Source organism: Peromyscus maniculatus, chromosome 22, assembly GCF_049852395.1.
Source record: "Peromyscus maniculatus bairdii isolate BWxNUB_F1_BW_parent chromosome 22, HU_Pman_BW_mat_3.1, whole genome shotgun sequence".
Lineage (NCBI taxonomy): Eukaryota > Metazoa > Chordata > Mammalia > Rodentia > Cricetidae > Peromyscus > Peromyscus maniculatus.
Window position 1 is genome coordinate 39852332 of NC_134873.1, and position 27191 is coordinate 39879522.

Consider the following 27191-nt stretch of genomic DNA (forward strand, 5'->3'; position numbering starts at 1 on the left):
AGTCAGCGAGGAAGGTCATTCGTGCCTACGCGGGCTCCGCGGTCGCTCTGCGCAGCCAGGTTGGCTCCGCCCTGCGCCTGCGCAGCCCGCCACAATGCGGCGCAGTGCCCCCCCCCTCCCCGCGCCCTCCTCCCCGGGATCGGAGCGGGAGGGAGCCGCACCTGCGCGTTAGCTGCGGCGGAGGCGAGGGCGGGGCGGGGACGGGGACGGGGACCGGGGGGAGGAGGGACCGGGAGGATGGAGGAGCCGGCGCCGCGGGAGAGGCGGGCGGGGTGAAGGTGGCGCGCGCGTGCGCACGGCTCTGCGCGGCTGGGCGGCGGGGGAGGGAGTGACGCTGGGGGCGGGGCTCTCCGTGGCGCTGGCGAGCTCTGCGGAGCTGGGCGGCGCCGAGGAGGAGGAGGAGGAGGAGGCGGTGGTGGCGGCTGGGGTCTGACGCGGCCCGCCCGGTTCGTGGGGCGCCCCCACCCCCCCCAACTTCTCCGCTCCAGATCGTTTTATTTATTTATTTATTTATTTATTTATTTTTGCAGTGGGGTTTCCGCCGGGCGCGTGCGTGAGTGCGCGTGTGTGCGGGGTGAGCGTGCGCGCGCGCTCTCGCTGCTCGGCGGGGAGGGGGCGGGGAGGGGGGGGAGTGAGAAGGAGGGCCCGCGCGCGCGCGCGCGCCCAAAGTGGGGGGGAGTTGGAGCCGGGGTCGAAACGCCGCGTGACTCGTAGGTGAGAACGCCGAGCCGCCGCCGCCCCTGCCGCCGCCGCTGCCTCCGCCTCTCCCGCCGCCCCTGCCGCCGCCCCCGCCGCCGCCGCCGCCGCCGAGGAGCCCTTGTTCCCGCTGCGGGGAGGAAGAGTCTGGTGCCGACAAGATGGCGGACGGGGAGCTGAACGTGGACAGCCTCATCACCCGCCTGCTGGAGGGTGAGTGCGGCGCCGGGCGGGCCGCGGGGCCCTTTCCCGCTCGAGCCGAGCCCGGGGGAGAGGGCAGGGCGGGCGGGCGTGCTGGCGAGCGGGCGAGCGGGCTCGGTGGTCCAGGAAGCCCCGGAGCGCGGGAGGGCGGGCGGGCGGGCGAGCCGGCGGGGAGGCCGGGCCTCGGCCCGGGGACCCTCGGCGGGTACCGTCTCGGCTGGAGGCGGCGGGGCCCGGCTGGACCGCTGGGCCGGCGGCCTCCGCTCACCCCTTCCGAGAGCAGGGGCGACGGTGCCTGCCGCTGGGCATTGTGTGTCCGTGGAATGTGTGTTTCTTCTCTGTTCTCTTTGTGCGTTGCCCTTGGCTGCCTCCGATCGTCGTTCCGGTTGTGAATTTTACACCACCACCACCACCACCACCCCCCAAAAATAAAAAAAATAAAAACCCTTCCCAGGAAGGCTCTTGGATCGTTTGCATTTTTGTTTTTCTGGATGCTCCAGAACAGCTTAAGGGGAGGATAGGATGAATAGTTTGCCATTTCTTATCTGGCGTACAAAAATAGTAAAAATCTTGGATCGGGTTGAGAGATGTCCGTTAGGAATACGAAACGCCCGAATACATGGGGGCTGAAGGGATTGATAATGGAGGGCTTAAAATTACAACACGTTTGAGCCGAGTTTAATTTCTGCACAAACTTAGTAAATGCCTGTTGTAGCAGCCTCTGGGACTTAAAAGGTATTTACGAGTCTTCCCAGCACTTGAAGTTCCGGGCTCTCATGTTTTTTTATTGATTAGTTGTGTGTTGGTGGGAGCATGAGGAGGAACGAGAAGGCTTGCTAAGAGAGACCAGTAGTTAAATGTATTGATCTGTTGCGGGATACTATTCAAAGTTAAGGGCGGGTCTTGGTTTAAAAAAAAAAAAAATCCTTTTACTCTAAAATTCGCGTCGTCACTAATTGTTTGGGGAGTGTGTAAAAAAAAGAAATGCCTTTTTGAATGATTTAAGAATCTTCTTTGTCAGACACCTAATGAATGCGTGTGTGCGGCTTTTGTTTACTACATACAGCGAAGCAGTTTGTGCTTATGTTTGGAAATTTACCAAAGAGGATTGTATGGGGAGGGGTGGTGACTTTTTCAACTGAGGTACAACGTTTCTATTCCTTGTTTTTTAAAAAAAAAAAAAAAAAAAAATCTCTGAATATTTGCTCCGGATAGTAAAGCTTTCCAGCAGCCTTAAGGCTGAGAAAGAAGAAGAAGTTTTTTTTTTTTTTTTTTTTTTTTTTTAAACCAGGAACTCTCTCTTATTTACCTTTTCCATTAGTATCAAGTTATTCCTGGGAGGCCCCCTGGTGCTTGCTGCGTTCACTACTTGGGACTTCGTGGTCTTTAACTGATAGGAACATCTTGCTGGGTCTGTGAGCCATGTGTTTAGAAAAAAAAAAATTATACTTACAGTGCATGACTGGCTTTATAAGGGAAATACAGTTAATTAAAAATTTTTATATCTTGTTAGTCTTTGGAAAAGGGGAATTTAAGCCTACCTCTGTCTTCGCATTCTTTAAAGTTTAAATCTGATTGTATCTCAGTTTATTCATATTTAAACTTTTTCATAAATACCTAATAGCCGATTCATGTATTTTAAACTGCTCTAGAACCCTTTAAATCAAATGTACCTTTATATGATTACAGATATTTTAACTAGTAGAGGGTTGTAGAGAAAAGGGTGAAAGCAGCCTAATATTTGGTTCTAGCTTCAGTCACCTCCAACCCCCTTTGGGGGGAAGAATTCTTGTCAAGATACATTCTTCTTTTTTTCTAGTATAGCAACTGTGTATTGACTCGCCTGTGCCAGGCACCAGGAATCCAAAGATAAGACACATCTCCACCCGAGGAGCTCAGTATAAACAAGCCACTCCAGTGTTTTGTAGAACTTCTTGCTCTTCCGATGTTGAACATACAGTTTACTGGTGGTTTTTTTGCAGTCTTGTTCCTTTATCCAATTGAAGATTATTTACCTTGACATCTCCCTGTTACTCTGAAATATTACCAGTCCCTCTCTTTCTCCCCAAATCTGGATCTGTTCAAATAATTGTCAAAGACTTGGATTTTCTAGTGAGTAGTTTTAATCTTAATTTTTTTTCTTTACTTTGGGTTTTAGAGATGTTATGTGCTAATTTACCTCATTCAAGTGTTGCTATTTTGCAAAGTTGCCTAGCAGAATAACTGGGTGTGTATGTGTGTGTGTGTGTCCTGAATGAAAGTAAACATTTAAATTGGACCAGTAAAGATACATAATTATAGTTAGAATACATTTCAAAAGACTTCTATCATAGCAAGATTAGTGGTCATTGTATTGAAAAAACGGTGAAGAGAACATATGTTTTGTGCTCTAGGCACAAATATGATAGCCTTGTGAGGTAAAATTTGTGAATTCAATATGTTCAACCATTCCAGTGTATGTACACTTAAAAACATCGTATTGTACCTAAGAATATGCAGTGTTATCTGTCAATTAAAGTTTGCTTTTGGCTGGGCAAAAGATGTGGCTAGTATATGTCTTTAATCCCAGTACTCAGTTGATAAAAGCAGGCAGGTCTTTCTGAGTTTGAGGCCAGCCTGATTTTGCATAGCAAATTCTAGGCCAGCAAAACAAAACACCTTGCTTTTGTAAAACTGTTTCTGTATTAAGGGGAACAAATGACCAGGATCTGGTTCCATTTTAAAGTGCTTACTCTATGTCACAGTATATTACTTTAAAAAAACAACTTCTATTGTTTTATTGCCTGTACTGACCTTGTAGAGTAACTCACAGTATTCTTGTGATTTATCATGATTGATTGATTATTTAAATTAAGACTAGTTTGTATAAGGTAAGCTAGAAAGCCCAGTAAAAGGTTTTTGCTAAGTAGTTCTGTAGGTATTTGAGGTGGAAGTAGGAATTCCCTAGGGGCTTCAGGTCACATTATAAATGCTATTTATTTTGGAAGAAGTCAAAAGTGGAACTATGATGCTTTTGGGAGGAGACTCAAATGGTGCTCTTGGAGGCCGGAAGATCTAGAGCTGGAATTAAGGTGGTTGTGAGCCACCTTGTGGGTGCTGGGAATCGAACCTGAGTTTTCTATAAGAGCAGCCAGTGCTCTTACAGCTGAGCCATCTCTCCAGCCCAAACCTTCCCTTTTAAAATGACAGCTTTATGAGATGCAATTCACGGCTTGCCTGTTGCTGGTGTGTTAGTGATTTTTAGTGTGTTCACAGTGTTTTGCAGCCATGGCCACAGTCAATTTTAGAGCATTTCCAGACACATCTCCCACAAAAGCCCCGTTGCCTTTTTCCTTCATCTGTCTCCCTCTAGTCTAGGCAACCATTACTCTGCCTTCTGTCCCCATGGATTCGCTGTTTGTGCTCACTTCATGTAAATGAAAGTGTATGTGATGTGGTCGTTTGTGACTAGTTTCTTTTCTTTTGAAACATTTTGAGACAAGTTGTCACTATGTAGCCTTAGCTGGCCTCAAACACGCAAAGATGATGCTGGGATTAAAGGCTCCTGGGCCTCTTTTAATGTTTTTAAGTTTCATCCATTTTGTAAAATGTATTAGTACTTCATTCCTTTTATGGCCGAATAATATTCCATTTTGTCTACGTACCAGTTTTCAGAAATACTCACTGGTAGCTGGCTGTTTCAGTTGTTTGCCCTTTTGACCATTGTGGACAATACTGCTCTCAACTTCTGTGTTCAGGTTTTTGCATGGACTTAGGCTTTCGTTTTCCTAGAGTGTGTTGCTAGGAATGGAATGCCTCGGCACATGGTAACTCTGTGTTTAGTGTTTGGAAAAACTTGTAGACTGGCTAAAGCCCCTTTACTGGTTAAATTGCTTAAAATTCAGGCCCAGCAGTTAAAAAGACAAGGTTGAAATGCTAGCTGCTCAGGCCACCTCTGCATCCACAGGGAGCATCATCATACTGTATGTATCATACTGCGTGTGGGTGTGAGGCAGGACCCATTAAAAATAAGAACAGGCAAGCCGGGCAGTGGTGGTGCACACCTTTAATCCCAGCACTCGGAAGGCAGAGGCAGGCGGATCTCTGTGAGTTCGAGGCCAGCCTGGTCTCCAAAGTGAGTTCCAGGAAAGGCGCAAAGCTACACAGAGAAACCCTGTCTGGGGAAAAAAAAAAATAAGAACAGGCTAGAAAGTAGAGGAGCTCATTGGAGGTAGAATTTCTGGACAAGAGGTGAGTCTAGCATCCATAGAGAGAGACATTCTTTTTGTAAACTAAGTCATAGATCACTCCCACCCCCTTGTTAAATAGTTCCAGCAAATAAAGGAAGCTAATTTGAGAAAAACAATCCATGCTTATTTTTATATTTGCTACTTAAATCTAGTCCTGGAAGTTTTCTATGAAGTTTCCAAATTCAAGATAAAAATTCATTGAGATTTAGAAATGTATTTGAATTTCTATTCATGAAGAAAACTGTAAATTACATCTAGCAAGATTTTTCTTTTGTTACTCCCCCCCCCCCCCTTAGGTACTGGGGACTGAACAAAGGACCTTACTTACACTTGCATGCTAGGCAAATGCTCTACCAGTGAGATACTTCTCTGGCCCTTTTTAATTTCTGTTTTAACAAATTCTTGCTAAGAAAGTAGCCATTCTGGCCTTGAGCTTACCTGTATCCCAAGTAAGCCTTGAACTTTGAATCTTCTGACTTAGCTTCCCAGGTAGCTAGGATTACAAGTATATGCCACCGTACTCTACGTTTATCATTTAACAGACTATTCATTCTCCACAGCCACAATGGCATACTCATACCAGTAAGTAGAATCATCAAGGTATTTTTCTATGACTAAACTCCCATTGAGTATTTCTGAAACTAAAGTCTCAGAATTAATTTCAGTGTCGGTAGGCAAGCAATGGTTTAGTGGGGTATGTTTGGACTCTTGAGTCTCCTGGGATTTAGTTTTGATCGGGTACAAATTATAACCTCTGACAACCACTTCTGTTGTAACTATAAATACCCATTTCAGGGCTTATTTTCTCTAGGAAAAAAAGCATCTATGAAGGTAGAAGTCCTAGGCGTGACTTGGTGATAGACATTGGTCAGTTGGAAAATGGTTCAGCTGAATTATATAGTTGATTAAATGTTAATAGATCAAAGAATGCTATTTGTTAACCTTGGAGGTTTCCTCATAAGAGACTTTAAGACTGGATGAACTATTAGAATAGATACAAAGTTTCCAGTGTTTAAATTTTACACTGAACTGTTGAATTTCATCATTGGCTGTGAAGTACTATTTCTTTGAAATGGCAGGTTTTTGTTTGCTTTTGAGAGTGTTAATATGTAAGTCTGGTAGCAATAGTTTGTCAGGCATGTGCTTTCCTTTGAGACAGTTACTGTGTTGTGGTATGCAGCAGACATGTTTGGATACTTTGCATTTTCTCTCTCTTTTTTTTTTTTTTTTGGTTTTTCGAGACAGGGTTTCTCTGTGTAGCTTTGCGCCTTTCCTGGAGCTCACTTGGTAGACCAGGCTGGCCTCGAACTCACAGAGATCCGCCTGGCTCTGCCTCCCGAGTGCTGGGATTAAAGGCGTGCGCCACCACCGCCCGGCGCATTTTCTCATAGATGATTAAAGATGTAATTGCAGGAGCTGGGCGTAATTGGTCATTCTTGCTGCTTTTATCAAAGTATTTTATGGACTCTCATGGCAGTGAACACACAGGGTTCTCAGTAGTTAGGTGCCTCTGATCTAGTGTGTGTCAGAGTGCCAGCTGATGTGAGCATATTGCTTCTGTCCCTCAGTACAGATGTTTGTGTAATGCTGGGGTCTGTACTTTGTACTGGGCACTTCTTTATTCCTGAGCTGTTTCGTCCCAGCCTGCTTATCAACGTTCTCCACTCCGAATTATACCAGCTCTTTGACGTCCAGTCTCTCACAGATCCCCTTGAGGATTCATGAAAAACACCCAAGTTTTACTTCCTGTTGCTATAGACAGACTTTTGTGCTCAATGTGGAGCACCTATACAGAATTAGGAAGTCTAGGTGAGCGGACATTAGTTAGCGTTGGGGTGCTGGGGGAGGGATGCATCAGTGGAAGTGAAGAAAACTATCAGTAGTTAGTGAGGATGACTAGGAGCTTGTGAGGCCCACATGGAAAGGGGATAGAATTGCTTCGTCTTGGTTTCCTGCTGTCCTTTCTGTTAGAGAAGACTGCAGGTGATGGTTAGTGAAAGAATACTTTAGTGTGCATGCAAGATCGCAGAGACACATCACAAAGCCTTTTTAGTGTAAAAGTCAAACCTGAAGCCGGGGGGTGGTGACACGCGCCTTTAGTCCCAGCATTTGAGAGGCAGAGGCGGACGGGCCTCTGTGAGTTCAAGGCCAGCCTGGTCTACAGAGTGAGATCCAGGACAGGCTCCAAAAGCTATGAAGAGAAACCCTGTCTTGAAAAAAAAACAAAACAAAAAGAGGACAAACCTGACCTGTATTGGAAAATTTTCAAACAAATAAAATTATAATACAATGGTGAGTACAGTTTGATGTTTTGTTTTTGGAATTACTGGAATGGAATTCTTTTGGAGAGAATTCAACATTTTACTTAAGATTCAAAGTAAGCGTTTTCAGTGTTGATCATCAAATTTGATTGTAAGTTCTCTCATCTGTTGATGCTGATCTGTAGTGAGATTTTATGTATTTAATCTTGAAAGATGCGCTTTCACACAGATAGGAGCTGCCAAATGCTAACGATGGTCTATAAGCATATGATTTTTCTTGTTTTGTTTTTTTCAAGACAGGGTTTCTCTGTGTAGCTTTTGAGCCTGACCTGGAACTTGCTCTGTAGACCAGGCTGACCTCGAACTTACAGAGATCTGCCTGCCTCAGCCTCCTCAGTGCCAGAATAATTAAAGCACTGCTCAACTAAGCATATGGTTTTAATTGAGCATGTTCATTACTTAGAACACACACACACACACACACACACACACACACACACACACACACACATATATATATATATTATTTTATTTTATTTTTTTGGAGACAGAATTTCTCTGTGTAACAGCCCCGGTTGTCCCATAACTTCTCACAGAGATCTGCCTGCCTCTGTCTCCCAGTGCTGGGATTAAAAGCGTGCACCACCACACCTAGCCTTGAGTGGTTTTTCTTACCCTTGGATAGTTGGCACTTGTTACTAGCGTGCTAAGCTGTTGGGGAGCTAGTGTTCAAACTGAAGTGACTACAGAGTCAGCCTGTAGGATAGCCAGTGTGAGGGACAGGTAAGAAGGTTTTCAGTTCAGTGTGACCTACAGCAGAATCTGCTAAAAGTTACAACTCACGGTGGTAAAATACACATAAAACAGGGAGGGGAAACCTTAGCTAGCTGGACAGTTTTATAAAGCTTGTGAAATTGTAAAATGCCCCCCCCCCCGCAAGACAGGGTTTCTCTGTGTAGTTTTGGTACCTGTCTTGGATCTCACTCTGTAGACCAGGCTGGCCTCGAACTCATAGAGATCTGCCTGGCTCTGCCTCCTAAGTGCTGGGATTAAAGGGATGCGTCATCACCGCCCGGCCAAATGTCTTTTTTTTTTTTTTTTTTTTTTAATGGTTTTTCGAGACAGGGTTTCTCTGTGTAGCTTTGTGCATTTCCTGAAACTCGCTTTGTAGACCAGGCTGGCCTCGAACTCACAGAGATCCGCCTGCCGAGTGCTGGGATTAAAGGCGTGCGCCACCACCGCCCAGCTCAAATGTCTTTTTTTAAATTTACTAATTATGAATACAATGTTCTGCCTGCATGTATGCCTGCAGGCTAAAAGAGGGCACCAGATCTCATTATAGATGGTTATGAGCCACCATGTGGTTGCTGGGACTTGAACTCAGGACCTCTGGAAGAGCAGCCAGTGCTTTTAAACTCTGAGCCATCTCTCCAGTCTCTGGTATTTTTAAAGTCTATGATACAGATATTCTGCAGAAAAAGGACCTTAATCTATCATGTTATCAACCAGGAGTATCAATAACCAACTTCATTTGCTTTCAGGAACTCAACCATTATCAGTTTTGTGATTATGTTGGTAATAGATTGTAACTTCAATTTTGTTTAATGATAAAAGTTTTCTGAATTAAAATTACTTAAATTTTTAAAATTACGTCTATGCGTGTGTCTGTGTGTAGCTAATGAGCACATGAGTGCAGGTACCATGGGGACCAGAGGTATGGAACCCTTAGCACTGCGGCTACAAGAAGCTGGGTGTGGAACCTTGCATGGGTTCCACACCCAGCTGGGTGTGGAACCCATGCAAGAGCAGCGCATGGTCATAACTGCTAGCTCTTCAACCCATGAACATTATTCTTAATTGTTATTACTGAGTGCAGAATAGTTTTAGACAGGCTCTTAATATGTAATCCATGCTCACTTTAAATTCAAGATCCCCCTGCCTCAGACCACAGAGTGCTGGAGTTACAGGTGTCCATGTGACCTCACTACCCAGCACTTAATGCCACTTAATAAGTTCAACTTAAAATTGTAAGAACTCCCCACTACACACAGTTTAGAAACAGTGTAAGTCATTTTGACAATAGTGTTTTCATTTCCTGTGCTATTAAAAGTTAAAATAGGTGAGATCTTTACCCTCATAAACCTACGGCAAATTATTTCCCAAGTCCCTATAGCTTCCTTCAGACCTTAAGTGCAGAAGCAATTTCCACATCAAAACCCATTTACTGTGCAGCTAAGCAGCTTCCACCTAGCTCTGTTTTTGGAAATAATCAATATGTAGCACAATAACATGTTAAAAGACAAAAGAATTGTAAATCTGGGTGGTGGCGCACACCTTTAATCTAATACTCTCAAGACAGAGGCAGTGGATCTCTTTGAGATCAAGGCCAGCCTGGTCTACAAAGCGAGTTCTAGGACAGCCAAGGGCTGTTACACAGAGAAACCCTGACTCCAAAAACCAGAAAACAACCACTCAAAATCATCTCTCTCTCATTTTTTAAAAATTGTTACTATCATCCCCAGTGTCCTTAATCCGGCTAATAGTCTTTAAAATTATTGTCTCAAGATATTTTAAAGATTATTCCAATCAAACACAATTGACCTGCCATTGGTAAAGTGGCTTACCTCACTTAGCCGACAGTTGAGACACCTGAAAATTTCTTCACTTGTGAATTCTGATCTTGAGGCCAGCCTGGGCTACATAATGTGACCCTGACTCAAAAAACAAAAAAACTGACCAACCAACCAACCAACCAACCAAATAACTCCCCCACCCCAAAAAAAGTCAAGAATGCTCCCAGAGCTTAGAAGTCATGCCTTTCAAGTGACAGCGACAAGGATAACTGATATGTCACCTAAACTACTAAAGCCCAAACAGAATAGCTTTTTTAAGACAGCAGAAGAAAAGAATGCTTACCTAGAATTCCAAAACTACTGAGAGTATCCTTCACAGTAAAGGCAAAAATAAAGGTAAGTTGGAGCAGAGAAAATTGAGATGGCTCAGCAGTTAAGAGCAAGGCTGCTCTCGTTCAATTCCCAGCACCCACATGGCAGCTTGCAACCACCTAAGACTCCTGTCCCAGGGAATCCAGCCTCTTCTTCTTCTGCAGGAGGAGTTCACCAATGTGAAATTTGCAGGAAAACACTTATACAACTTAAAACTAGAGGGAAAAAAGTGAGGGAAGCCTGGCATGGTGGCACAGGCCTATTTTTAAAAGTATTGCTGAACTGAGGAGCTACAGCTCAGAGGAAGAGCACTTGCTTCTTGGTGTGTGAGGCTCTAAGTTCAGTCCTTAGCAAAGTTTATTGCTAATATGTAGGCACTAGAAATTACTTCAGTTCTTCATGGAGAAAGCAAATGGTGGCAGGTAAACAACTGCAGAAAGACATGAGCAAGAACAAAGGAGCAGTGCAAATGAATTTCAGATGTTTAGAATACTAAAGTGTGGTTTGTGGGATTGAAAAGATGTGGAAATGAGATGGTGATAACTGTAGAACTAAGGAAAATTATTTATTTAGAGTGACCACTGAGTGAAAGATAAAATAAATGTGACTAGAAAACTAAGCTAAGCATGATGGCAGACACCTAAAATCCTATCTTCACGTGAAAGGTGAAGTCGGGAGAAAGGTCAACTCAAGATCTTCCTTGGCTACATAGTAGGTGTAAGGTGTAAAGCCACCCTGGGGTATAGGAGACTTTGTCTCAAAAATAAACAGTCAAAGAAAACAGGTTAGAATGTGTTGATTTCCCCCCCCCCAAAAGAAATGCAAAATAAAAGAAAAACAGGAAAGTAAAGAACAGATGGGTCAAACTGAAAAGAGAGTGATAAAAATCTCACCTGATTTTGTCAGGAACCATAGTAAATATAAAAGAAACACACTGACATTAAGACAGCCGTAGCACTGGGAAGCAGAAGAATCACCAAAGGACGTAGGAAGTTTCAGGGTAGCCAGACATACTTAGTGAGGCCCTGTCTCAACAAGTAAGGGAGGGGCAGGTGGAGAAAACTTGGAAATTTACATATTACACATAAATTACAGGGCATATTTTAAATTTAGGAACACAGGTGAGAGGCTGGAGAGACGGCTCGGCATTTGAAAGCACTGACTGCTCATCCAGAAGACCTGGGTTCAGTTCCCAGCACCCATGACGTGGATAATAACCATCTGTAACTCCAGTCCCAGGGGATCCAACACCTTCTTGACCTCTGTAGGAACCAGGCACCCAGTGGTACACAGACATGCATGATGGCAAAACATCCATACACAAGCATAAAACCTTAATAAAAAAGAAAGACGGGTAAATACAAAAATGGGAAAACGCTATGTCATGTCCACATTAACCAAATGAAACCTGGCTTGACTATGCTATGTAAAGCTGTAAGCTTCAGTGTCACTAGAGATAATGAAGGATATTAGTGCTTTCATGATAAATTCAACAGAAATAAATATTTTTGTCTCAAAAAATATGACCAAAACAAAAATGGAAAGTCACTAGACCTAAAAAGACATATGGAGAAAACCTTGTCCCCATAGTGTATTACTATACTTTTAGTAACTAGTAGAACAAACAGAGAACATCCAAAGAGCTGGAAGTTAAGGACCAAAGACATCACACAAATTGGCATGTGGAGATAACCCAGTAAGCTTTCGTGAAGATCTAAGTTGGATACACAGAAAGTATGTGTAAAAAGCTAGATAGATGTGGTGATGTGGGCCTGTAACCTCAGCATTGGGGATGCAGAGATGGGTTTGCAGAATCACTGGTCAGTTCATTTAGCCTACTTGGCAAGTTCCAGGCCAGAGGAAAGTGGACAACACCTGGAGAATGCCACCCCAAGTTTTCCTCTGGCCTCCATACACAAAAGAGAGCTGATTCAGACAGTGGAATAAGTATTTTATGAAAGTAGAAGGAAAAAGTAGCAGAAAGTAAGTATAGATCTTCCTGATGAGAAGATTAAAGTTTAGGCATCTAGAAAGACTAATGAAGTTCTAAAAAGAGTATCAGTAAAGATGAAGGAAATAACAGTATTAAGGATACTAGTAAAGGGCCAAGATAAACACATGTGATTTATAATTGTGCTAGAGGAAAACAAATGCTTTACAAGATGTGATTGGAACAGCTGATTATTGTCTTTTAAATGTTAAATCCTAAGTCTGGTGACTTGTACTGTGACTCTGAAAGGGGTATTGTTATCTACTATTATGTTAAGGGGTGAAGGGACTTGATGCCTGCCATCTATGAAAATAGTTCAGAGAAAAGTGTGACTGTTGTTGAAGGACAATAAGATATAAGTAACTTGATGGTAATAAATGTGACAGTGTAGATGAAGAAATTAACTGACAGAAAATGTTAGTATTCAGGAAAATGAGTTTGTATTGAAACACCTCAGAAAATTCTGGGTTCAGATTGTTTTAGTAGTGATCTAAAATACAAAGATGTTAACATCTGCTATAACCTTACAGATACATACAAAAATATAGGGGCTGGTGAGATGGCTCAGCAAGTATGAGCACCTGATCCCCTTGCATATGACCAAGATTCTGTTCCCAGCAGCCAGCAAGGTGGCTCACAACTGCCTGTAACTTCAGTTCCACGGGACCTAACTTTTCTCTAGTCTCAGCTGGGCTCTTATGTGGTGCACTCATGCAGGCTCATACACACATACATAAATAAAAATAATAAATCTTTTACAAATAAAAGAGGTAATGTAATACTTCACAACTTGTCTTATGAAGCTTACGCAACACTTTACCAAAACCTGACAATAACAAGAAATGAACCGGTATATGATTAGTCCCCAAAATATTGAAAAAAGTGTCATTGTGAAATCCATTAATGTGTGTTAATAATTATGATCTTAAAAACTCAGCAAAATATTCGCAGGTTGAATCTTGCCATGTATAAAAAAGCATGTCGTGAACTGATGGGCTTGCTTTAGGAGTCCAAGTTTACTTGGAGCTTCAGTTAAAAGAAGTCACATTAACAATACAAAAGGGAAAGTTAGTGGTTTTCTTGATAAAAAGTATTTGGTTAAAAAAAAATTCCCGGCTACACAAAGAAACCCTGTCTCGGGGGGGAAAAAATTCCCCTCACCCCCCTGGCAGAAATTCTTAATAAACTAGAAACAGGCCTTTTCTTTGAGATTAGGCACGTAGAGTTATCAGACTTGATGGTGAGAAGCTAGGTGCCATTTCCTCCAAACAGGTTCAAAAACATAATGGGAGAAACAGCATCAATTCTGCTCCTGAAAGCTCTAGCCAGTTCAGCAAGGAAGGAAGAGAAAATAAACAAGGATTATGTCTTGGTCATTTTTCTATTACTGTGAAGAGACATCGTGACCAAGGCAACTTTTTTCTTCAGGACAGGGTTCTCTGTGTGACAGTCCTTGCTGTCCTGGAACTCACTTTGTAGACCAGGCTGACCTCCAATTTACAGAGATCTACCTACCTCTGCCTCCCAAGTGCTGGGATTAAAGGCATCACCACAGGGTCCCAAGGCAACTCTTGTAAAAGAAAGCATTTAATTGGGGGATTATTTACAGTTTCAGAAGGTTAGTCCATTGTCATCATAGTGGGAAGCAGACAGGCATGGCACTGGAGCAGTAGCTGAGAGCTTTGTATCCTGATCCACAGGAAGCAGACAAAGAGAGACTGGGCCTGGTTTGAGCTTTTGGAACCTCAAAGCCCACCCCCAGTGACAAACTTAATCCTTCCCAAACAGTTTATCAACTGGAGACTAAGTATGCAAATATATGAGTCAGTGGGGGCTGTTCTCACTCAAACCATCACATTCCACTCTAAGCTTGTATCATAATGCAAATGCATGTAGTTCAACTTCATTCAGTCTCAATCAACAGTCTCTTCTGAGACTCAAGACCATCTCTTTAATTGTAACCCACTATAAAGTCAAAAGGCAAATTGCACATTTCCGTCATACAATGGTACAGAATATACATTACCATTCCAAATGGAAGGAAAGGGAGCATAGTGATAAAATACTGGACCAAAGCAAGACCAAAACCCAGCAGAGCTAACTCCAAACTCTGCGTCTCTTAAGATCTCCAACTCCTTTCAGCTTTGTTGACTTCAATACACTTCTCTCTCTTGGGCTAGTTCCACTCCCTGTTAGCAGCCCTCCTTGGCAGGTAGCCCACAACTCTAACCTCTCCAACATCTTGGGGTCTCCTACACAATGCAGGCTTCACCTTCACAGCTTCCTGCAGTGGCCTCTGGGCCTGCATGCGGGGACTGCCCTGTTAAATGCCTGGCTTCAGCATCTTTCTTTAACCACAGAGGAAGGTTCCGTAACCCCTTTCCAATATGCTTCTTGGCTAAAATCAGAACCATGTGGCTGAAGCTGCCAGCCTCTGCTGCCTGCCTGGGCTGATACCTGGCTCCCTCTATGACTCGTATTTGCGTAAGTTCTGACCTAGTGGTTTCTAGGCTGAGGAAATCTCAGGCTTGTTCCTTTCACTGGCTGGGGCCTTGCCTGAAGTTACCGCTCCCTTTATTCCATTTAAGCATTGGGCTTTTCTTTAACATTTTCATCTTGAGCACAAGACTCGATTCCAGTACATTTCCTGGCTCTCCTTTCCCCCTCAAAGTGTACTTTTTTATTTCTTTATCCAGCTTTTCTTTTTGTTGTAGATCTGCATAAGGGTGATCACTAATAACTATGTGACACAGTTCATAATTGACTGTCTTGAAGTCTCTTCTGCCTGTGACATTAGCCTTAGGCAGGTTTTTAGGACAAGGGCAAAAAGCAGAAACATTCTTTGCTGAATTATCACAAGAATGGCCCCTAGGTCGACTGATAATATTTTTCCCCTCCAAAAACTCTTGAGCTGGACCTGCATAGTTCACGTTGGCCTTCAGCACTACCGTCTTCCAAGCTCCTACTAGGATGGACTGTTAAGCCTCACAGCATTCAACTGCTTTCCTAATCCAAGTCCCCAAAGTCTACTTTTCACTAACAAGCATCACGGTCATAGCAGTACCCACTCCTGGTACCAACTTCTGTCTTAGTTATTCTTCTATTGCTGAAAAGAGACACCATGACCAAGGCAACCCTTATAAAAGAAAGCATTTAACTGGAGGCTTGTTTACAGTTTCAGAGGGTTATCATCGTAGTGGGAAGCAGACAGGCATGGTGCTGGAGCAATAGCTGAGAACTTTGCATCTTTGCATCTTGATCCACAGGCAGCAGGCAGAGAGAAAGAGAAACTGATGAGCAACTGAGCTTGGGCTTTTGGAACCTCAGAGCATACCCCCAACAACACACCTACTCCAACAAGGACACACCTCCTAGTCCTTTCCAAACAGTTCATCAGCTGGGGACTAAACATGGAAATATGAGCCTATGGGGACCATTTTCATTCAAACTACCATGCATTGGAAAAGAAATAAAACTGTGTTTTTATAACTGATAGGATTGACTTTAAAAATCCAAAAGAAACTGTAAATGTTTGTAATAGTACACAAAGTCAGTATACAAAATTGATTGCTATGTATATTCCTATGGTGGGTGGGTGTGTGTGTAATCACGTCGTGGGAAAATGAAACTGACATTTACACTAGTCCTTCCAAAATCAGTGTGATGAAAAAATATACAAGACTGCCACAGTAAAAACTGTGAAGGAAAAATAGACATTGCTGAGGGAAATGACCAGAGCTAGCAAGATGTCTCAGCAAATAAAATTACCTATGTACACACACACACACACACACACACACACACACACACACACACACCAGAAATGAAACAAAAAGATAAGTGACAGATAAAAGGAGAGGAAAGGTCGTGGGTTGGGAAACTCAAAATTAAGACATCAATTCTACAGACCCCCCCTCAGTTCATTTTCCATAAACCCCATAAGCCCTACAAACTTAGAGTCCCGTAGATACAAGCCAACTTTAAAACTGGAAAATACAGCAGTGCCCTGATTGCCTTTAGAGTTTTAAGACCAGAGTTGAATGTTTGTATCCCATACACTGAGACTACAAACACTGTGAAGTGTGGTGGTGATGTAAAAAGGAGACACAGTAATAAAAGTGTGGTTTTCTACCAAGCTGGAGGGAAGGGTTGGTCTCTAACAGGTGCTGCTAAATCAGTTGTCTTTGTACCTGGACAAAGCGAACTCTGAGCTGGAGAGATGGCTCAGCAGTTAAGAGCTCTTGCTCTTCCAAAGGCCCTAAGTTTAATTCCTGGTGCCTTTGTGACAGCTCAGAACTGTGACTTCATTCCCGGGGGGTGGGGGGGGGTGGTTCTGGCATTCCGTGTCTTCCATCAGCACTGCACACGTGGAGTACACAGATACACATGCAGGCAGACGCCTGAATTAACCTTGACTTTCACCTCAAGCAAAATATACCAGCCGAATTCAAGATAAAATACACAATTCAATGAACTGTAACCAAACATCAAAAAACAAAACAAAAACAGATGTCCTTAGAAACGGTCTGATCTCTTGGTAAGATGCACAAAGTACAAAGGTTAACTTAATTGAAATTGTTTTAAGATCTATAGTCATTAAAGAACTTTTCATTGAAACAGCATTAAGAGATGGGAAAAGGTCCATTATCAAGTTTTAAAGAATAAACAAGCAGACTTAATTTGCCTCAAAACAAATGTCCAAATGACCTATTAATTATAGGAAAAGGTACTCAACAACCTTGGTTATCAGGGAAATGCACATTAAGATTTCAGTGAATGCTACTATAGATCCAGCAAAGTCATTAAAATTTAAAATACAGATAATGGCCAGTGTTGGCAAAGCTACAGAACAGTAGTGATGGTTTTATTATAAATTGATACAATAGGCCGGGCGGTGGTGGCGCACGCCTTTAATCCCAGCACTCGGGAGGCAGAGCCAGGTGGATCTCTGTGAGTTCGAGGCCAGCCTGGGCTACCAAGTGAGTTCCAGGAAAGGCGCAAAGCTACACAGAGAAACCCTGTCTCGAAAAACCAAAAAAAAAAAAAAAAAAAAATTGATACAATCACTATGAAAACTGCTGGCATCTCTCTCTTAAGTAATACTCAGCTTCCTGTGACTTTGTTTTACTCAGTGTTACAGACATGCTCAAGAAAAATGTACTTGAAAGTATTCATGGCATTGATGGTGGTAGAGTCATTCAGTGGAACACTTCAGATGACTGGACACAGTTGCATGTGTTGTGGAATATTATTTTAAGATGTGTTGCTTTACTTTTGTTTCTGTTGCATTTGTTTAACTCTGTGAAGCTGTGTTACTGTGCCTGTCTAAAACACCTGATGGTCTAATAAAGAGCTGAATGCCCAATAGCAAGGCAGGAGAGAGAGAGATAAGAAAAGCTGGCTAGAAACTAAACCAAACTAAGGCCAGGAATTCATAATTAAGAATAAGCCTCCTTGTTTGTGATTTATTTGGGACCTGGGTGGCAGGCCCCTAAAAAAGAGCAAAAATAAGCAACAATATACATGGGTAGTAGATCTCACAGAAAAGATTATGAACAAAAGAGTTTATTTTTATTTTTTATGTGCATTGGTGCTTTGCCTGCTCATCTATCTGTGTGAGGATGTCAGGTCCCCTGGAACTGGAGTCACAGACAGCTGGGAGCTGCTGTGTGGGTGCTAGGAATTGAACCCAGGTCCTCTGGAAGAGCAAGCAGTCAGTCCTCTTAACCGCTGAGCCATCACTTCAGCCCCTTATTTCTGTTTTCTAAAATTCAAGAACAGGTCACATTACTCTGTAGTGAAGGAATAGTGGTCTTGGGTATTGTTGGGGCACAAAGGAATATTGGTAGTTGCAGGAAGCATCCTATCTTGAGCTGAGAAGAGGCTTACTGTATGATGGCTAAAGATTCTTTAGTTATACATGCTAGCTTAGTTTTCTGTATGTACTACCTTAGACTGTTTTTGTTTAGTGGTAACTAGAGTTTTGCTCTGTTGGGGTCTTACTTAGTTTGACTGAAGGTTTTTACCGGGAAGTTTATATACAGAGTGGAAACAGCACTGGCTGTTGAGTGACGGCCTCTGCACTGTGCCTGTTGAGGCTGCGTAGAACCTGACTGCTGTGCTCTGAAGCTGTTGAATCGCTTATGTACAGTGAAGATGACGTGGAATTCTGGACTATCAGAAGGATGAAATAAAAGATGGTGCTGGTGTCCAGAGCCTGATGGAGCATGCAGACTTACTGTTGTGCCTTCATAATGTGCTGTGGCCTTATACCTGAACCCTTCGTTCAAACACCAGAGTCCTGGCAATATTGTGGGCTGCTCTAGTTGCTCCATGTCAAGGAACGGCCGACTTCTTGATTATAATGCCACCACCATCCCCCAAGATGATTGAGAAATGTGACGTGCTCTTAGAACTGGGAGTTTTTCAGGGCTTGGTTTTGAAATGAAAGAATTGGGTTGCTCTGGGGACTACCTTAGTTTGGCCAGTTAATTTTTGAGCTCTCTTGATAAAGGCTTTTGGAGCCTTTAGTTTCTCTAATAGTATTTCATCAGCTCCTAAGATACATGTTGTCTGAAATGCACCTTTATGTGCTACTAGGTGGGAGAAAAACCTAGTAACCCTAAGAAGAAGTAATTGAGCAATAATCATTGCAACATGGTTTTGTTTGATAAAAATTTTAGTTTTGTAGACTAACATGACTAAGTTAAAGCATTTTAAACTTTGTAAATGTTAGTCAAAGTCACATAATTACTTGGGAATTCAAAATCAAACCTACAACTGGGGAAATGGCATGCCCAAACATGAATACAGACCCGAGTTCAGACCCCCAGCACCAATGTTAAAAGCCAAGTGTGGCTACCTGTGTCTTAACACACACACCCCCCACACACACCCCACACCCCCACACACCCCACACCCCGCACACAACACAGTGTGTGTGTGTAGGGGGTGCTAACTGGATAACACTTTAACTCGTGATCAGTGGGAAGTCCTGGGAGTGAGACAGAGCCTTAGAGTGGAATGCCTAGTGTCCTTTTCTGGCCTCTGCATGACTCACAAATGAGCACACACATACAAAATTAAACACATAATTTACTGATAACAGAGAAAGAGGATATCCACTTTAAACTGACATACTGAGATGACCCACACTCATCTTCTGACTTATTGTAATTGCTGTTAAGTTTCAACTGGTTTTAGAACTGAGTATTTTATTGTTCATAAATTATAAACCTCATTGATGTTACTGTTGTTTAGGCTGACTTTGAATTTTAGGATCCTTTCACCTTAGATACATGCCATTGTGACAACCAGAAATGTTTTCATTGACTTTGTTGCTGTTATCTTTAACAACTAATACACAGTAGACTTTCAAGTATTTGCTGAATTGATGACTTCTGAACAATCATTTTTAGCTCTGCATTTACTCATCCAGAGGCCTTTAATCTTTCTAGGTGAATGCTTTTCTCTCTTAAACCAAAAGTCTCCCAATTTACAACTAATTCCAAACTGAGCATGGTGGCCCACACCTTTAATCCCAGCACTCAGGAGGCAGAGGCAGGTGAATCTCTGAGTTCAAGGCCAGCCAGAGCTACACACTGAGACAGTGAAAAAAATAAATACAAGCAAATAAAACCCTAATGCCAAAACCAGGTGTGGGGTTGTATGCTTTAATCCCAGCTCTTGGGAGGTAGAGCCAAGAGGATCAGGAGTTCAAGGCCATCACCTGCTATATAGTTCAGAGTAGCCCAGATTACGAGAGATCCTATCTTAAACAGGTAAACAACAAACCAATGCTAAATTAAAATTTGTTGCTGTATTGATGCTAATTTTCCAGAATGTTTGGATTTCAAGGGTAGTTTTTTCTGTTTGTTTTGTGTGTGCGCGTGCGCACAGTGCACACATATGCATACATGTGTGGAGGACAGAGGACATCTTCGGGATCATTCTGCAGAAGTGCTCCAACTACAGGTGTGAGCACACTTGGGTTGTTCTGACTAAGCATGTTGCGTTGGCTGGACAGGGAGCACCAAGGATCTACCTCCTGTTTCTCCTTCCCCAGTGTTGGGGTTACTTCACCCTGCTTTTTACTTAACGTGGGATCTGGGAATTTAAATTAGATCCTTATGCTTTTACAGTGGTCTTATTAACTGGTATATTTGCCAAAGCACATTTGTACATTGCATCCTCTTAACCTCTTCTTTGGTGTTTTGGTGTTAATATGGTCATAGAATATATAATTTTAATGTATGAGTGCCTGACTTTTTAAGCCTGTTTCAATTTGACAAAAGAATTATAGCTGTTGTTAGGGAATAAAATGTGTGTTTCATTTATAAATAAGAACTAGCCGGGGTATATAATATGGCATGTTTTGTTGTTTATTTTAATCAGCAGCTGTAAGTGCAGGTTGGTAAGTCTTGGTGCTTCTGATAACTTTAGGGAACTGCTTGAAGCCGAATCACCTCATCTCCCTTTCTTTATGGGCACTGGTTCTTAGTGATGCTGTTCTGCTTTCTGCTTAGTGCAAGACTTGATGAGAGTAGGCCAGACCTTAAGGTGCTAGCCTTGAAGTCATTGAAGTACCTTGGGCTCCTAGCTCATGCTGTCCACTGGAGAACAAGGAAGAATACATTTAATTGGTCCAGATTTGAGGAGTACCCTCAGAAACCAGCAACGTTGGAAATTAATACCACAGTTCATAAAATAAACTCACTGTTAGCCGTACAACCTAGTCCATGTGTGACTTTTCTGGTCTTCAAAATATGGGTGTAGCTCTTTTGGAAGCATTATTACTTTGTGGATAATCTGGAAAACTGATGAGTTTCCTTATTGTTTTATCAGTACGAGGATGTCGTCCAGGAAAGATTGTGCAGATGACGGAAGCAGAAGTCCGAGGCCTGTGCATCAAGTCTCGGGAAATCTTTCTCAGCCAGCCTATTCTTTTGGAATTGGAAGCACCACTGAAGATTTGTGGTATGTAAATGGCCAAGTTAGAAATGAGTTTTTCCTGGACCAGACTGGCTTCAGGCTCACAGAGAGCTTCCTGCCTCTGCCTCCCATGTGCTGGGATTAAAGGAGAGCACCACCATGTCCTGCAGGAAAAGAGTTCTCTAAAGCACATTTTCTCCTGTAGTAATATCGAGGGTGTATTAGAGAAAACTTCCACATTTGAATTAAAACAATTAATAGGTTTTATTAAGGGTTCATAATAATGACAGGTTAGAAGCAACAGAAACATTTTGGTACATTACAGATGGTCGAAGGGCGCTATCTGTAATGTATAAAATGGTCTTGGAAATAGAACAGTGTGTTAAGAAAAATGGGCAGATCTTTGGAGAGAGCTAAAATCAGTGAAACCTGTCCCTAACTTATCAGATTACAAACAACAAAAGAAAGAGTGATAGTTAGTGCTTGTAAGGATGTGGGGAAATTGGCATTCTAGAACGCTGCTTGTTTCTGAGTAATCTACCTTGAAGCCATGTAACTTGAAGATGTTTAGTGTACTTTTTCAAACTGCTCAGATATTCACTAATGGGGCAATAGCTTTCCTGTTCCCTGGCTGCTGCCCCTCCCGTCCCAGGGTTCCACTGAGTTCAGTCCTGTTAGGAGAAAGTCCTGGTGCTCGGGCACCTGGTTTGGAGGAGGAACTCATTGCTTTCTAGGGGTTACTGGTCTTTTTGTTGGAAACAAGGCGCATGGGGAGGGGGTAATTGGCCATTAGCGTTCAGAATTCCATGTTGTCCCTAACTGGGGTTGGGGTTAAGTAGGGGCTGGGGGTATTTCCCAGCCTCAGCAGCCTGGCGGCCTCAGGGATCAGACTCGTAGGATAGTGCCAGAGAGGCAGCTCTGGGCACCAGCTCCTGACTGGTGACTGCGTTTGGGGAGACGTCACCAGGGACTGTAGTAGGGTAGTCATTATGTATGTTGAGTTGGGAGAGGTGGGTGACCGGGTTCTCCTTGGACTGGAACCGCTTGGGCGAGGGTCCCTGGTGTCCAGGCCTCGAGTCGCCCCAGTGATGGCCCACACTTGTCCCCACTTGGAGGGCCTTGTTTCAGAAGGTATTGAAGAGTCACGGTGAGGTTCAGGGTCCTACAGATTCAGTGTACTTCTGAAGTACTTTGTATTCTCTCTCTCTGTGGGGTTTTATTGTGTGTGGTACTTTGTGCAGTATCCAGCAGATAAATAGTAGCAAAGTAAATGTTTGTTGATTAATTAGCTTAGATTATCACTTTACATCAAAAACCAGTAGTTTGAAACTTTTCTGGAAATGTTCAGTCTCTTGTGATTTATAAATAAAGTAATTTAGTTATTTGTAGATGATCTAAAAATTATTTGAAGTACAGATCCTCCTGGATTTATGATAGGGTTCTATCCCAGTAAACATTAAGTTGAAAATATCATAAGCCCAGAATACATTTAAAACACTGAATGCCGAACACTGTGGTTTGATACATTACACTGTAAAGCATCAGTTGTTTACTGTCACGATCAGTGGGACTGATGGATGGTTACAGCTTGCTGCTGCCACCTAGTATCTCCCAAGTGTTGTACCATATTCCACTAGCTTGACAAAAAATCCAGAATCCAAACTACAGTCTCCTGACTACACAGTGCTTTTGCACTGTGGGAACCTTATAAGTTAAACCATTTAAGTCAGTGATTATATTTCATACAAGTACCCCATTCAAATTTTATTTAATACAGCAATAACTGGAAGATAATGGAAGTTATTTGTGTTTTAGTTCTTGATATTTGATATAACAATATGATTTAAGTTCAGCTACCAGCTAATAAGACTAACTGCCAATTATTTTATAAAAAATTGCCTGAAATTTTTGTATTGTAGAGCCACAAAAAATACTTTTTCATCTCAGTTTCTATAGGATAGGAATTCAGACTCAGCTTTGCTAGATCTCCAGGTTCTGAGTCTCTGATGACACTCCAATCCAAGTGTGCTCTGGGCCTTGGTCATCTGCAGGCTGCACTGTGGAAGGATTCAGTTCTGTGCAGGCTGCTGGACTATGGGCTTTTATTCCAACCGAATGAACCACTGGCCAAAGTTTCCGCTCTGTTTAAGACAGCAGCTTCATCAGCAAGCTTGAGAGGAGAGAGGCTGCAAGTCTGACAGAAGTCACCGTGGTCCGTCATGAGCCCTAGCAGGGACTGCCCTCACTTTTATAGTGTTCTGTGTGTTAGCTCAAGTCTAGATACTGACCTGTGCTTTAAGGGGAAGGAAGCATACAAAGTTCCTGTCATAGAAGCTGCATAAAACTAATCCATTTCTCTACCCTGACTTGTTTTTAGGAGATATTCACGGACAATATACAGATTTACTGAGACTATTTGAATATGGAGGTTTTCCACCAGAAGCCAACTATCTTTTCTTAGGCGATTATGTGGACAGAGGAAAACAGTCTTTGGAAACCATCTGTTTGCTGTTGGCTTATAAAATCAAATACCCAGAAAACTTCTTTCTCCTAAGAGGGAACCACGAGTGTGCCAGCATCAATCGCATTTATGGATTCTACGATGAGTGTAAGTGGGACTCAAAGCTTAGAGTGTGGTTAGTTTCCACGTGCTTTTACAGTTCAAGTGAATCTCTTCAGTTCAGGGGAGCTGGATGGTTTCATTTAGATATTTTTTAATATGGTCTTGGACAAAGGTCCAGAAAGAGCCTAAAGCTAGGAAACACATTAAGTTGCTTTCTTGGGATCTCCTTGGTCATGTTTCAGATCGGCCGCAGCTTAGTTGGCTGAAGGAGGTCTTCTTATTAGTTTACCTGGTAAGACACCCAAGTGAAACAAGCATGGGTTACTGCAGGCAGTGGCTTCTGCTTTCCTGCCGTTAGGAAGGTTTGCTTTTTACATTCATTTGTTCACTCGTGTGTGTGCGTGTGTGCAAGCATGTGCACAGGCATACTACATGCACGGTGTCATGACACACATTTGGAGATCAGAGGACAGCTTGCAGTTGGTTCTTGGTACCTAGGTCTCAGCAGTTAGGAGCCCTGCTGCTCTTCCAGAGGGTTCAAGTTTGGTTCGCCACACCCACACGAAGAGGCTTACAAACTCTGTCTTTAACTCCAGTTTTGGGGGATCCTGTTCTCTTCATGGCTTTGGCAGTCACTTCATGCATGTGGTTCATATACAGAAACAAGCAGGCACATCATAACATAAATAAAATGCTAAATGAAAGTCAAAATTCATTATTAAAATGTTAATTTGCTTATGTAGCTAGAGAGCTAGGTTACTGAGTCCTCAGGGTTACCTTTGTTACATTGTGCTCTTGGTTTTTAATCAGGAAGTCTGATGGGCTGCTGTGTAGAAGTCTTTTCAGTGTCGTTAGCTACGTGTGGATTTGATTTTCAGTTTCATTAGATTGAATAGTAGTTTTCTAATTAAATTTATTTTTGATGGCTAAATTGTTGGTTTGAATCTACTTTTTCTCTTTTCCTTTCTTAAATATGGTAGAGTCATCATCAAACTCATAGTCCATTGATTTCTGCAATATAACAAATGTTTGTGAATGTGTTATATATGCCAGTCACTTCAGACACTGGAATGTGGCGATACTCAGGGCAAGTTGCTCTTAAACAGATAAAAACAGAATTTATGTTATAATGGTAATGATTCTATATTTGATTTCTACATTTTTGTGATCTGAATTGTCAGACTTGTACAGAGGAAAGTAAGTTGAAGTACATCAAACTACAGGCATCTTTCTAAGCTACAACAGAAGTTGGGGTATATTGGCATGTTCTTAGAAGGTGAAGTGAGATATGAATGTCCTTTAGGGCAGAAATGACGTCAGATGGAACGGCGTGTGGGAAAACAGCTTGTAAACAGTCTATAAGTTACACTTATTCATTAAAGGGTAGGCTTGGACATAAAAACAGGAAATTAATAGCTGTGACTTTCATCCCTTCTTTGGCTTGGTAGTTGAACTTAATGCCAAATCATGAAAATCAGGTAACCCTTAGTTGAAGTTGTCTTTGTTGTAGCTGGGCCACAGGAAAATTATAGCCTTGCGTCTTTTCACTTGCTCTAGTGCCAAGTTGTAATTTGCTCTAAAGTGAACACCACTTAGGCACTTGGAAGTGCTCCTTTCCTGGCAGTGGGTTTATACCTCATTACTCAATGCGTCAGGTTAACGTGGACCAGCTCCAGAGGACCACTTTCACGTTTGTCTACTTACTTGGCTAGGTAAATATACTGAATGGGGAGAAATAGCTAATACCCTATTGGACAATTTCAGAAATACTGTATTATAGTAATGTTATACGATAGTCGTTTGATGTAGTTGTTTCACTTAACAGTGTAGTCTTTGAAGTCTTTGCAACTCTACAGATGGTGTTGAATGTTTATTTTATTGCCCTCTTAGAAACATAAGAGGAAAATGAAGTACAGGGATAAACCTGCATGCTGGACAAGTACTGAAGCATGAACTTACATCTCTAGCACATGAAACTGAACATAGCTTATTCACTTACAGAAGAAAAATGTGCTTTGTTAAGACAGAAAATTTAAACAATCATTCTGGTTGGAGAGGTGGCTCGGAGGTTAAGAACACCAACTGCTCTTCCAAAGGTCCTGAGTTCAATTCCCAGCAACCACATGGTGGCTCACAACTATCTGTAATGAGATCTGGCGCCCTCTTCTGGCCTGCAGGGATATGTGCAGACAGAACACTGTATACATAATAAATAAATAAATCCTTTAAAAAAATAAAACAATCATTCTGTCTTTGAGATAACTAATAAGAACAGTTATTGATTCTTTAATTCCCTATGTTTTTTTATTTTTGTAGGTAAACGAAGATTTAATATTAAATTGTGGAAGACATTCACTGATTGTTTTAACTGTCTGCCTATAGCTGCCATTGTGGATGAGAAAATCTTCTGTTGTCATGGAGGTAGAGTAACAAATTTGCTATGTAGAAGGGACCTATAATAATTCAAGTGCCGTGGGAAATGGGAGGGTGGCAGGAGGTGCACAGTAGTTCAAAGCCAGCCAGACCAGCAGATGCCAGGCCAGCCAGGGGCAGGGCTGCATAGGAAGACTGTCTCCAATTAAAGTGAAGTCATGCTACCAATAAACAAAAACTGCTTTAAGCATGCCTAAGACCTCCTTCAGTAATTGGAAATGTGTGATTATTAAAAATGAAAATTAACATTGGTCCTTATAAAGAATTCCTCATATAAAAGTATTGGCCTGAGAGTGGTCTGTACCCGCCTGTAATCCCAGGATTCAGAGGCTCTGATGCAGAAGGATTTCAAGGCCATCTTGGGCCATGTATACTATCTGGAGAAAAGAAAACTAGTTGGTTTTAAGAAGTACTTTCACTTTGCCTCAGTTTAGGCCTGGTCAGCTGGTTGGATAATTTTTTTTTTTTGTGGTGCTGAAGATCTAGCCCGTGTCTCAATTTTTAATAAAAAGGTACTCTGCCATCAGTAAAAATGAGAGGCTAATTATCTTTCTGTCTGTATTAAGTACCTTTTATCAAACTCTAAACACAACCTAATTTACTATTCGTGTGACTTCTAAGTGTTGCGCAGTATGTCAGCATAAGTACACATTAGGAAATGAGGCCATGAGAATATGGAGATTAGAATTCCTATCAGAAGTTTTCAGCTCTCCAGCCTCAGCACCCAGCTTCACCTCAGTGCCTTTTGGTGTCTCACTCAGAGGAGCTATGTTTCTGATTCATGCTCTGAATGAATGGCCAGGACTAATTTTTCTGAAACACCCCGATGTGTAATCATGAATGGTATAGTTCATTGCAGATGAAGTTTTTGGAAGATCACATACATCAGAACTCACTTGGGAATATGTAGTACAGTTTTCTATGATACTACATTCACACACA

The 27191-nt window shown here is 42.3% G+C and overlaps 1 protein-coding gene across 1 annotated transcript in view; it reads left to right on the top strand.

Annotated features, from left to right (window-relative positions):
* Nucleotides 1-617: 617 nt before the first annotated feature.
* Nucleotides 618-27191, top strand: part of Ppp1cb (protein phosphatase 1 catalytic subunit beta) — a 35470-nt gene continuing 8896 nt past the window's right edge. The window contains exons 1-4 of the mRNA XM_076558955.1: nucleotides 618-909; nucleotides 21167-21298; nucleotides 23631-23861; nucleotides 26133-26237. Coding sequence (XP_076415070.1) covers nucleotides 858-909; nucleotides 21167-21298; nucleotides 23631-23861; nucleotides 26133-26237 — 520 coding nt within the window. The 5' untranslated portion in view covers nucleotides 618-857. The remainder of the gene's footprint in view (nucleotides 910-21166; nucleotides 21299-23630; nucleotides 23862-26132; nucleotides 26238-27191) is intronic.